At 42.1% G+C, this 13,442-nt stretch overlaps 1 protein-coding gene across 2 annotated transcripts in view; it reads right to left on the bottom strand.

Moving 5' to 3' along the window:
• LOC146577138 (protein NLRC3-like) overlaps positions 1 to 12,078 on the bottom strand; it is a 291,287-nt gene extending 279,209 nt beyond the window's left edge. The window contains exons 1-6 of one of the 2 annotated variants that reach the window (XM_085268127.1): positions 11,986 to 12,078; positions 11,800 to 11,901; positions 9,652 to 9,730; positions 7,467 to 7,671; positions 5,515 to 7,315; positions 4,248 to 4,421 (exon numbers count right to left, since the gene is read on the bottom strand). In XM_085268127.1, coding sequence (XP_085124253.1) covers positions 4,248 to 4,421; positions 5,515 to 7,315; positions 7,467 to 7,671; positions 9,652 to 9,730; positions 11,800 to 11,901; positions 11,986 to 12,074 — 2,450 coding nt within the window. In that variant the 5' untranslated portion in view covers positions 12,075 to 12,078. The remainder of the gene's footprint in view (positions 1 to 4,247; positions 4,422 to 5,514; positions 7,316 to 7,466; positions 7,672 to 9,651; positions 9,731 to 11,799; positions 11,902 to 11,985) is intronic. The other variant, XM_085268128.1, reaches the window with a different exon arrangement.
• Positions 12,079 to 13,442: the final 1,364 nt, after the last annotated feature.

The following is a 13,442-nucleotide window of genomic DNA, read 5'->3' as shown; positions in this document are numbered from 1 at the left end:
AATATACTGAGAGCACACTGCTGTGGTTGCTCTGGTAACCATCCATATATCCAGATGTTTGGGGCCGAGTCTGCTTCCTCATCCTTGGTTCAACCCTCAAAGTTTGATGTGTTTTTTTGTGATTTGGTTTTATTTGTTGTTCTATACACTGTGAAACAAAGCTAGAAGCCCCTGTGGTTCAGTGGGGGACTCAAACCCAGGACCCAACCTGCTCCAACAACAGTCAGAAGGATTTTATTAAGTCTCGTTTTCTGTTCATTAGGAAAACATCAATAATGAAGAGCACATGTTTATAGAGGCACATTCAGACCAATGACAACAGTCCATTCACACTGCCCTCCACCTTTTTAAATGTGAGTAAACACATCATGGTTCTGGTGCTGACGTGGTGTCAGGGACAGGTGATGATTTTGAACTCAGTCTGAGGTTTGATTACATTGAACCTGCACTGCTTTATCCTGTTTATGACACATTTATACTCAAAGTCGCAGCTGGATAACAAAGAACGAGGAAAAACACATTTGTTGAGAGAATTGTTAACAAATGTGGTGAGAGTGTTGTAATAGTTACAGAAAGAACTATGATTTATTTATTTAAATGCATTCAAGGACGTTTTTTACTCACGTTATGTCTCTTCCACGATGTTATTTTTCTCTCCTACAACGTAACGTTACAATTACATTAGCATGACCATTTATCCAACTTAGGCGATGACATCATTTAGCGACTTCCAGCGACTTTTAGGACAGCCAATAGCGATTTTCCTTACTGAGGAATTGGCAACACCAGGAGCAGTGGGTGGATGACAGCATCATCATGAAGGATCAGTGTGAGAACACATCATCATCCACAAAGAAAACCAGTCTGAGTGTCTGACGCTCTTGTTAGAAAGACGCAGTCGCAGCTTGTGGGTGCAGTTAGCTGGTTTGCTAGTTAGCTGCTCTGCTAGTTAGCTGCTATGCTAGTTAGCTGGGAGCTAACTCACTAGAACATTTGATGCTAAACTGTCTAAACTGTGTGAGCAGCATTCATTGCTGCTCTGTGTTACTCTCCAGCCTCTCTTTCACTTAGTCCTCTCAGTTTTTTCCTCCTTACAAACTAGAAAACCTTCTTTTTCAGCTTCTCCTCCACACCCGAGCTGTGGCTAAGGTGCTACCAGCACGCAGGCTCGGTGTGTCCAAATTCATGGGCTGCATCCTCCTGAGGACACACTTGTAGACCGATTACGTCACAGCGACGCACCGAAGGCTGTCCAAATTCCTCTGAATGCAGCCGACAAATGCGTCCTCCTTTTCCCCGAATTTGAAAGATGGGTCGGGTGTGTCCTTCGTGGCCTACCATATCCCAGAATTCATAGTGCGGCCCAGCCAAACTCCAGTTTCCAGTAATGGTGACCGCTACTAAGTTTTAAAATTACTCTTATTAATCTTCCTGGGTCACAAAATAAACTTTTAACATATTTTCAGGGGAGAATGTGGGTGTGTAAACTTCAAATATCTGCTCGGTTTATCAAGATATCGCATATTTGCAAAAGTGCAAAAGTGCAAAAGTGCTTCGACGTTTTCAGCGACGTCTGTTACCCACCAACTCGATAGCTAGTCGAGAGCTCGAGGGTCACTGAAGCCGCAGAGAACGGCACAACTCCCGGCACATCATTTTCAGATCACCGCGGACTTTCACTGCTCAGGTTAAAAGTAATATTAGTAACATATGACTGAATCTATATCTCACTTAAAGCTTTCTGTAAATGAAAGAATCAGTGAAAATGAGGCGCTTCAGCTGATTTTAAACAAAAACTCTGAACATAACCTGGTCCAGACCAGGTTATTGGTTCAGCATCAGTAACGGTGATGTAGCCAGGTAGAAACAGAGCTAGACAGACAAACATTTATGCTCACAATCACACATCTCCAGTTAACCCAGCATGCATGTTTTTGGACTGTGGGAGGAAGCAGAGAACCTGAAGACAACCCACACAGGCCACACTATCACTCTTATTTACAGAATTATAATCTAATTAGATGATAAAGTAATAAATTATTTGGTATTTTAATGAAAATACATTTTAAGCAATAGTTTATAAGTCAACAATTTTAGTTAAAAAAAGTGACAAATCAAACAGTCAATAAAACCTTCTACAGCTGAAATTAATGTAGACAATGTTGGGGTAAAAATCAGAGACGATAACTACCAAAATAAAACAGGAAGTGAATAACATTCAAGCTCACTTTAAGCTCAACAGTCAAACTCTGTTTTGTATTAATCTATTGTTTTGAATTTTTGTTTACATTTTATGTTTAAGTGAGGCAATGAGTCATATCACTATGACCAAATACACAGGGAGTGCAGAATTATTAGGCAAGTTGTATTTTTGAGGAATAATTTTATTATTGAACAACAACCATGTTCTCAATGAACCCAAAAAACTCATTAATATCAAAGCTGAATGTTTTTGGAAGTAGTTTTTAGTTTGTTTTTAGTTTTAGCTATTTTAGGGGGATATCTGTGTGTGCAGGTGACTATTACTGTGCATAATTATTAGGCAACTTAACAAAAAACAAATATATACCCATTTCATTTATTTATTTTTACCAGTGAAACCAATATAACATCTCCACATTCACAAATATACATTTCTGACATTCAAAAACAAAACAAAAACAAATCAGCGACCAATATAGCCACCTTTCTTTGCAAGGACACTCAAAAGCCTGCCATCCATGGATTCTGTCAGTGTTTTGATCTGTTCACCATCAACATTGCGTGCAGCAGCAACCACAGCCTCCCAGACACTGTTCAGAGAGGTGTACTGTTTTCCCTCCTTGTAAATCTCACATTTGATGATGGACCACAGGTTCTCAATGGGGTTCAGATCAGGTGAACAAGCGGCCATGTCATTAGTTTTTCTTCTTTTATACCCTTTCTTGCCAGCCACGCTGTGGAGTACTTGGACGCGTGTGATGGAGCATTGTCCTGCATGAAAATCATGTTTTTCTTGAAGGATGCAGACTTCTTCCTGTACCACTGCTTGAAGAAGGTGTCTTCCAGAAACTGGCAGTAGGACTGGGAGTTGAGCTTGACTCCATCCTCAACCCGAAAAGGCCCCACAAGCTCATCTTTGATGATACCAGCCCAAACCAGTACTCCACCTCCACCTTGCTGGCGTCTGAGTTGGACTGGAGCTCTCTGCCCTTTACCAATCCAGCCACGGGCCCATCCATCTGGCCCATCAAGACTCACTCTCATTTCATCAGTCCATAAAACCTTAGAAAAACCAGTCTTGGGATATTTCTTGGCCCAGTCTTGACGTTTCAGCTTGTGTGTCTTATTCAGTGGTGGTCGTCTTTCAGCCTTTCTTACCATGGCCATGTCTCTGAGTATTGCACACCTTGTGCTCTTGGGCACTCCAGTGATGTTGCAGCTCTGAAATATGGCCAAACTGGTGGCAAGTGGCATCTTGGCAGCTGCACGCTTGACTTTTCTCAGTTCATGGGCAGTTATTTTGCGCCTTGGTTTTTCCACACGCTTCTTGCGACCCTGTTGACTATTTTGAATGAAACGTTTGATTGTTCGATGATCACGCTTCAGAAGCTTTGCAATTTTGAGACTGCTGCATCCCTCTGCAAGATATCTCACTATTTTTGACTTTTCTGAGCCTGTCAAGTCCTTCTTTTGACCCATTTTGCCAAAGGAAAGGACGTTGCCTAATAATTATGCACACCTGATATAGGGTGTTGATGTCATTAGACCACACCCCTTCTCATTACAGAGATGCACATCACCTAATATGCTTAATTGGTAGTAGGCTTTCGAGCCTATACAGCTTGGAGTAAGACAACATGCATGAAGAGGATGATGTGGACAAAATACTCATTTGCCTAATAATTCTGCACTCCCTGTATATTTCATCTTTTCAGTCAGAAATAATCAATTGATCATATTTTTATTACTAAATGTTTCTGAAAATCAAATTCTGATATCTGAACAAACAGCTCTGTAAAAACCTTCAGCATACAGGAATCGAACTAGAAGGTTTGGTGGATGAAGCACTGCTAAAATAAAGATTTTGGACTCAGGAGCAGATGGGACATTTCATTGCAAATGAAAGACAGAAAGTAAACAAATATCACTAAAAACCCCAGACACTAATTTCTACATTAAGACTTTTTTAAAAATCAATTTCCTGTTTATGCAGTAATAGAAATCAGGTTTAACGTGATCATCAATGGAAAATGTTAAATCCTGACCTGAGAGTTTCCATTTTACAGTGTAGACTCTTCACTCCAGCAGACAGAAGCTTCACTCCTGAATCCTGCAGGTCAGAGTTACTCAGGTCCAGCTGTCTCAGACTAGAGGACTGGGAGCTGAGAGCTGAGGACAGAGCTTCACAGCCTCTGTCTGAGAGATCAGGGACACTCAGGCTAAAAAACAAAATAAAAACACAATTTGAAAAACTGTAATTTGATAACAAACTGTTATCAAATGACAAGTTAAATGAACTCTCTGACCAGTTACAGAGACTCAGTCTGGGGGAACAGAAAATATTTTAAAAGTCCACGTAGTAAAGAGATTAGAAATGTGGCAGATGATTATAACTTTAGACCAAAAAGGTCCCTCTCGCTCATATATTTGTTAAAACAAGAATAAACGCTTATCTTGATTTGCTTTGAATTTTTATTGACTTCTTATGCTGATTCATAAAGAATATGACTTCATCTGACCTGAGAGACTGAAAAACAATCAAGCATGCATGACTGAATCTGCCAGCAGCTGCAGATCCTTGGAGCTGTACTGGTGATGCTGATTGTAACATATAGAAGTGAACTCCTCTTCAGCTGAGCAATAAGACCAGAGGAGGAATGAGGGAGTTGATCACCTATGGCTCCATCACAGACTTTGAACGTCTTCAGTCAGTACAGAATGATGCTGCGAGGCTTTTAACCAGCACATGAAACAGACTGGACATTACTCCAGTTTAATCTCTTCACACTGGTAACCAGTTCATTTTAGGATTTATTTAAAGTTTTAGTCCTTACTTTTAGTCCCAGTCTATATTTCTGACTTTCTACAATCCTACAGCTCTTCTCACATCTGAGATCTTCCAGTTAAAGGCTGTTACTGGTCCCACTAACTCATTTATTCAGACTCTAGTATTCAGAGTGGCCTTTAACTAGTTTTAGGCTGTATGATGTTCAGTGTTTGCTGTTTAATGTTTTTATCTTCTGTGTTTTTATTGCCTGTTTCTGTTGTAAAGCACTTTGTGGTTTTTCACCTGTGAAAGCTGCTGTATAAATAAAGTTTACTTACAGGATGATTCTGGATATGACTTTGATTAAAGCTGAAGTCCATATATGTCTAAGACACTGACATTTACTGCTGCTATCAAACATTAACTATAATATACTGTATTTAGTGCTGATGATCATGTAAATAAATATGTTTAAGTTTTTAAGGGCCCATCACACATTACACTGTTTATGTTATAGATAAAAGCCTGATCACATGTTTACTTACAGAGCTTTGTTGGAGGCTTTGACCACTGGCAGCAGCCTCAGAAGAGCCTCCTCTGAAGCAGAGTATTTCTTCAGGTCAAACTCATCCAGATCTTCTTCTGATGACAGTAAGATGAAGACCAGAGCTGACCATTGAGCAGGAGACAGTTTATCTGTGGAGAGACTTCCTGATCTCAGGGACTGTTGGATCCCCTCCACTAGAGAACGATCATTCAGTTCATTCAGACAGTGGAACAGATTGATGCTTTTCTCTGCAGACAGATTCTCACTGAGCTTCTCCTTGATGTACTGGACTGTTTCCTGATTGGTCTGCCAGCTACTTCCTGTCTGTGTCAGCAGACCTCGTAGGAGAGTCTGATTGGTCTGCAGTGAAAGACCCAGGAGGAAGCGGAGGAACAAGTCCAGGTGTCCGTTTGGACTCTGCAAGGCCTTGTCCACAGCACTCTGGTGGAGAGATTGTAGGTTTGGTTTGTTAAATAATTTAGATTTCTTGGAGGTTGTTTGTTGTTGTTCCATCAGATTGAGTCCAGAGTTGATGAAGGTCAGATGGACATGAAGAGCAGCCAGAAACTCCTGAACACTCAGATGGATGAAGCAGAACACCTTGTCCTGGTACAGTCCTCTCTCCTCTTTAAAGATCTGTGTGAACACTCCTGAGTACACTGAGGCTGCTGTGATATCGATGCCACACTCTGTCAGGTCTGATTCATAGAAGATCAGCTTTCCTTTCTGCAGCTGATCAAAAGCCAGTTTTCCCAGAGACTCCATCATCTTTCTGCTCTCTGGACTCCAGTGTGGATCTGTCTCAGCTCCTCCATCATACTTGACCTTCTTCACTTTGGCCTGAACCACCAGGAAGTGGATGTACATCTCAGTCAGGGTGTTGGGCAGCTGTCCTCCCTCTCTGGTTTCCAGCACATCCTCCAGAACTGTAGCAGTGATCCAGCAGAAGACTGGGATGTGACACATGATGTGGAGGCTTCGTGATGTCTTGATGTGGGAGATGATCCTGCTGGCCTGCTCCTCATCTCTGAATCTCTTCCTGAAGTACTCCTCCTTCTGTGGGTCAGTGAACCCTCTGACCTCTGTCACCATGCCAACACAGTCAGGAGGGATCTGATTGGCTGCTGCAGGTCGTGTGGTTATCCAGAGGCGAGCAGAGGGAAGCAGTTTCCCCCTGATGAGGTTTATCAGCAGCACATCCACTGAGGTGGACTTTCTAGGGTCAGTTAGGATTGTAGTTTTGTGGAAGTCCAGAGGAAGTCGACACTCATCCAGACCATCAAAGATGAACACAACCTGGAAGTCTTCAAAGCTGCAGATTCCTGCTTCTTTGGTTTCAGTAAAGAAGTGATGAACAAGTCCCACCAAGCTGAACTTTTCCTCTTTCAGCACATTCAGCTCTCTGAAAGTGAATGGAAATATGAACTGGATGTCCTGGTTGGCTTTGTCTTCAGCCCAGTCCAGGCTGTATTTCTGTGTTAAGACTGTTTTCCCAATGCCAGCCACTCCCTTTGTCAGCACTGTTCTGATTGGTTCATCTCTTCCAGGTGAGGCTTTAAAGATGTCTTCTTGTCTGATGGTTGTTTCTGGTCTGTCTGGTTTCCTGGATGCTGTTTCAATCTGTCTGACCTCATGTTCATCATTGACCTCTGCAGTCCCTCCCTCTGTGATGTAGAGCTCTGTGTAGATCTGATTCAGGAGGGTTGGGTTTCCTGCTTTAGCGATGCCCTCAAACACACACTGGAACTTCTTCTTCAGCTTAGACTTAAGGTTACGATGACAAACAGCAGCTGGAAGTTCTGAATAATAATAATAAAAATACAACTTTAACAATCATATTTTACAAAATGCTGATGACAATTTCTGACCCACTGAGAAATGACTGAACACACTGGTGTCACAAGTCTCTCATTTATCCAGCAGCTTAAATCTTTAGATAAATCCTCTTACGTCTCTGCAGACGGTCAGCCAGCTCCTCCTGCTTCATTCTCCTCAGGAAGTCCACTGTGATCTTCACAAATGCCTCTCTGCTGTTTCTCCTCTGCTCATCATCCTCCCTCTGAAACTCCAAGCACTGGGGCTTATTTGGATTCAGAGCCTTCTGGATCTTCTTCAGCTCGTTCTTCACAAAAGTGATGATGTTGTCCTCCAGCAGCTGGAACAGAATACTTTATGAATGACCCACCACTCTGAACTTTAGTCCACACAACATCCACTTCTTTACGATCAAGGGGCATATCATCCACGAACTCTTTACCAATTATAGGTTTGACTTTATCTGATTAACTGAGACTTTGTCCACAACTCCATGATCCCAAAGCGTTGATGCTGTTCATATGAATGCAGCGATTTCAGTGGGAGAAACATTTCACTGGTGTTCAGAGCTGAACTACCAACAGGTTGATGATCAAAGCCAGAAACTTGGAGATGTTTCAGGTGACTGAGTTGATCGTACAGACAACTGGTCTTAAAGGTTCACTCTGTTTACACATACAGATCAGTATTTAAGGTTTGACTCTCATCATCCACTGGGGCACAAACTGGGCGTCATCAGGACGCTACAACACAGAACAAACACCATCCCCACAGACACAGCAGCCAGCGAAGCAGAAGAACTTCACATCAAGAAGGTCCTGAGTAAATGTGAACGCTGGTTTGAGGGCGGAGTCAAGGAGGCCATTTATGTGAAAAGGAAAGACCATCTCTGAATGGAGGAGGGGCCCAAGGGTACAACTGTCACCATCTTACATGCTGTGATTGCAGCCATTCCCCAGCTCTCTGTGAACTGGACTCATGACCATTGATCAACAACCATTGATCAATGGTCCTGACAATATGCGTACCAATGATCAATGAACTGACCTCCCAGCCCATTGTTCCTTCAGTGGGCTGGTTTCAGTCATACAAATGTCCTGTTTATAAGATTGAAACCTGCAGTCAGCTGAGACTGAAGAAGTCACCTGATGATGATGAAACGTTTCTCCCTCTGAAAACATCCAGATGAACAGAATCAAGCTTTTTGGGATTTACGTACCTGGATGATTGAGCATCAAGACACAACTCTGTGACTTTTCTCAGATGAATAAATCCTCTCCTCCAGCTTTGTTTACATCTACCAGCCCTGTGGCGCTGCCCAGGGACAATAATCTATGTGAGAGGTGGAAAGTCATACAGGTGTCTGCTCCTTCCTTCAGTTATTTTATCTACTGTGTGTCAACTGGCTGAACCTCCTCCAACCGTCTACTGTCTCCCTAAACTCAACAATGACTTCGTGATCTATCCATTCTCTGACCAAAGACATCCTGCTGCAGGAGGTTAACATAGCAGCCAATGATGATCCCACTCACTGTGAACAACACATTTGGACCTGATTTGCTGCTCTGGTTTACACGTGAACTTCCACTGCTGCTGTCACCAACTTGAGAGGCTCTACAGAAAAACTGGACTTGTCCATAAAAACCATAAACTACATTACAAGGACAGCATTGCTCAATCAACTCTAATTACTACTGACATGTTATCTCTTCTAACTAAGGTACAGACACTCAAACTTGCTGCTTTCAGTGAGAAGTCAAATGCCTGAATATGAGCTGGAAGCTGCTGAGAGTCCTCCTCCTTCCCGTGGGGTTTACTTTCTCTACTACTTTCAATATAAACACGCCCCTTTCATGCACCTGCAGAGGGCCACCAGCAGATGGAGCTGTCTTAAACAAATCCACTTGGATAGTTAGCTGTAGATGACTTTATCAGTATGATTGTAGGACTTTGAGTTATTCTTTAGATTTATTTAAACTCTTATATTGTGCACAAGTGTTGAGCGACCCATAATTTCTCTGTACTTTTCATAAGAGCAGCCAGACTTTCAGCTAGTTTTTGTTTTTTAAGAGCTCAAAGTTATTGAAGAAACAGTTATTCAGCTTCATTCCCACTGATCTCGACTACAAACTGTTTCACTTTGGTTTCTGTTTAAAGCCTCGATGTTTAAAACGTTTCCCTGTGATCACATTTGCACCGTCTGATTTCAAAGTTTGTTTCTTTTGGTCATTTAGTCCACAGAGTCCTTGGTGTTCTGAAAGGGACCTATAAATAAATGCATTATTATTAATAATAAAGTAGTTGTTGTACATGTACAGACCATAAATATGGAGTCCAGCTGTGTTTGATGCTGCTGGGCAGACTGACCACTGGGAACCTCTGAGCTCTGCTGGTCCACTCTGTGGAGGAACCATGAAGGATTAGATCAACACAGGATAAAGATCCAGGAGTTTCTGCTCAAATAACTTCATCTGAATCAAGTCTGTCAAGTTTTAGACTCTCAGATTCTGAAGATATATTTTCTGTTTTCTATGAACTTTCTTTCATCAGTGATGGAAGTGATGATGCTGCAGAAGCTCAGAGGAAACTTTGAGAAAACTGTGATGAACCATCAACTAATGCTCTCAGGAGGCCAAAGGTCCCTGAATGTAACTGTGCAGTAGATTCATCGAGTGTTTGAAACCTGACCACTTCCATATGTTTTCATTCTAACAGAAGAAGTCCTTTTCTCATTGCTTTGATTTGAGTTTTGAGTTTTCTGAGTCTCGTATTTGGAGTCGAGTCTAATCAATGATCTGACAGAAGAACATTAAAAAGGATTTACCAGTGCTGTCAAAATTAACATGTAGGGTTAGGGTTAGGGGTTCATCTGTTATCATGATTAACATGATAAAAACCTTTAACACGACACATCTGGAGAGCAGAACGACTCAAAATCCCTGAAATGTTTCAAAAAAATAACAACGACCAACATGAAGGACTCTGCACATCGTGACAGAAGGAATTTTCTTTTCACCGAAGCACTTCCAGCTTAAAATATCACAACAATGCAAAGCACTGATGACACAACTGCCAAGTGGACAAACTGCAGACCTGTTAGTGTTGTTAATAACATAGTTTTGGTTCCTCGTGTCAAAGACTTGAAGAAGAGTGACAGAGTGTGTTAGACTGCTGCAGGATCAGTGCCACCTCCACAGACCTGTGAAGAAAATGATTGTTTGACAGATGGGCTCAGATTCAGGATCAGCTGAGGAGTTTGTGGCTGACAGAATCCTGCAGGTACAGAGCAGAGCCCATCATTAGCATGCAGGACTGTCCCTGGGGGGGTCGGCTCATTCAGGAGGTTTATCAATGTTTACATGTTCAATAAACATGTTAAGTGTGTAAATTTGCCCTTTTCTCTCGAGTCTGTTTGCTCATGAAATGAACTTTGATTCGTTTACATTAAAAATGATGTTTAATGGTGATTAATCCAAATTAATCCACAGTAACCCTGTGATGAGTCTGATTAAACATTTTCATTAACAGCAGTAATATAGATTATATATTATTATATATTAGTGCACACTTAGCTTTTAGTATATATGTTTGTTACAAAGTTGTATTTACAGCAGAGAAGCTGAGTTAAAGACTGAAAACTATTCAAAGTCTCTTTGAATTGAAGCGTTTAACATTCTTTGTGTTTATTCTGCATTGACTTCATTATATGGTGTAAACGTCTGTTACAGGCTTAAATATAAAGTTGGAAAAATGTAACTGCAGCTATTGATCAAGTAATTGTGATTAATCAGGATTAATGACAGAAGATTGTGTCATTAATTAGTCATGTTTTAATCTACTGACAGCACTAGTGTTCACTCTGGTGCCTCCAACGGTTTTACTCCCTTTCAACACCTTCGTGGTCAAAAGTGTACACGCACAAAATCTACAATAAAACCCTCACGCAGCAATAGGACAGACACACAATCCATTTATCTCTGTGTCTCAAACACACACACGTGTATTCAAAGCCTCGATTTGTTCATATTTCATCTGTTGTGTTTTTATCTTCAGCGTTTTCAGTGTTGCTGCATTTACACCAAAAATGTTTCCATTGATGAATCAGATTGATTTGAATGTGTTTCATCCATACAAATCCCTCCCTGGTGGTCACATGACTCTATAACATAACAGGAGTCATGTGACAAGAGTTTCATGCTGTAAAATGTCACAATGGTTGAATGTGGTGGAGTAAAAATGTGAGATGTCAACTACTTTTCTTCAATATGAAATGTTTGCAGGGCCTGACAGGAAGTGGACGGACGCTCTGATCACTTCCTGTTTGCTGAAGTGGGTTTTCAGTTGTTTAGAAACCAAAGGCTTGTTTTAAAAGACAGTTTAAATGGGACTGAGGGAACGACGTGTTTGTAGTTTATATCCAACAACATCAAGCAGTTTAATCAAAGAGTTCATGTTGCTAACAGCTCACCTCTCTGTAGCAGACACAGGCTGGACTTTAAATTCAATGGGAAGATGTTTAGACCGGTCACTCTGTAAGGACACAGAGCTGGGTGGAGGTCCAGGCTGGTTCCTGTGAATAATGATGCAGCAGTGATGTGAGTGCTGAGCTGTGACATGGAGAAGAGTCATGGACAGTTAGAGATGGTCATCTCACCTCTGCGCTTTGGTCTGGCTCTCATGTTCCCCACACAGAGTGCTTTTAGAGGGAGGGACTCCCTCCTCTCTGTCCTCACACTGATCCATGCTGCTCAATTCAGCTCACACACACTTTCTACATGCAGAGGAAACACAAATCATTCATGTGCACATCAGCTGAAATCCTCCTTTCATCATGTGTGCTGTCCAAATATCAGCTGCTTCTTTCCTGCTTCATCTCAGTGTCAGCTGGATGCAGTCAGACAGCAGTGTGAGGCAGAGGAAGCTGCCATCAGCTGCTCTGCTATCAGTCCACTAGATGGAGCCTGAAGCACACACGATGCATTCACTGACACACACTGATTCACTGTGACTGGAAGCTTCAGTCAGTCCAACACGTGTGAACAACATTTTAAACCTTTCAGCTGATCCAGGATTCAAAGAGGATCAGCAGAGTTAAAGCTTCACACTAATTCTTGCTGCTGAGTTTGCAGAGAACTGCACACACACTGATTCACTGCTAATGAGAAGCTTCTTCCATCCAGTAATTCATCATCCATCAGCTCTGCTGCTGCTCTCAGTCCTGGACTCTGATCACACACTAAAAGCAGCTTTTTAACTCGTGTCTGTAAGAACTCTTAGTGTTAGCTTAGTGTTAGCTTAGCTTTAGCTTAGTGTTAGCATGCTGTGTGCTAGCTCAGCGTCAGAGCTCTGCAGGTGTCTCCTGTGTAAACATTAATCACAGTGACAGTAAAGGAGGTAAAGGGCTGTGACGTCATCACGTACGCTGCGTCCTCTGTGGGCTCTGAGTGAACTCAAAGTACAAACTACAAGTACACAAACACGAACGTAGCTCAGAGTGGCGGACACACTCGGCCTCGTTGGTCCAGCTGTGAGTCCGTTACCGTGAACTATGGAGCGGCAGATTTGTGCTGAACTAAGCTGCACACAGCTGATGTTAGCCAGGAAACATTACACACTGACTTTAATGGAGAGACCGGAAATACAAACACACACAGTTTGTTGTGTGAAGAAATCAAACACGAGCTGAACAAACAGTAAAGTTCCTAAAGACAAACTGTTAAAGGAGGAAACAAAGCAAACTTACAGTTTCTTCACACACCAACAACAAGCTCCACTCCACACCTGGACACTAAACACGGACACACAGGTGAGCTGCTTCCTGGAAGGAGGCGGGGCTCCACCTGAAACTCAGCACAGGTGGGAGGGGCTCAGCTCTGTGTGTGCTGATGTGTTAACTTTAAAAATATGCCGTCTGACTGCTCAGACTGAGTCAGAGTAAAGTTCACATGCTGACGTGTGGAGACATGAAACCTTGTTGTAGCTGCAGGTGTGAACACACTGATCCCAGATCAGCTCTGCTGTATTTGTAACATGAACATTTCTGCTGCAAAGCTTCAAATGTTCAGCATGTTTCTCTGTTTCCAGTCTATAGATCCAGTCACACTTTCTACC

This window comes from Mchenga conophoros, linkage group LG3 (assembly GCF_057382185.1).
Source record: "Mchenga conophoros isolate Kocher_MC1m ecotype Shallow Benthic linkage group LG3, M_conophoros_male_GT1.1, whole genome shotgun sequence".
Lineage (NCBI taxonomy): Eukaryota > Metazoa > Chordata > Actinopteri > Cichliformes > Cichlidae > Mchenga > Mchenga conophoros.
Note: the sequence above shows the minus strand (reverse complement) of the source record. Positions and strands in the feature narration are given on the sequence as shown.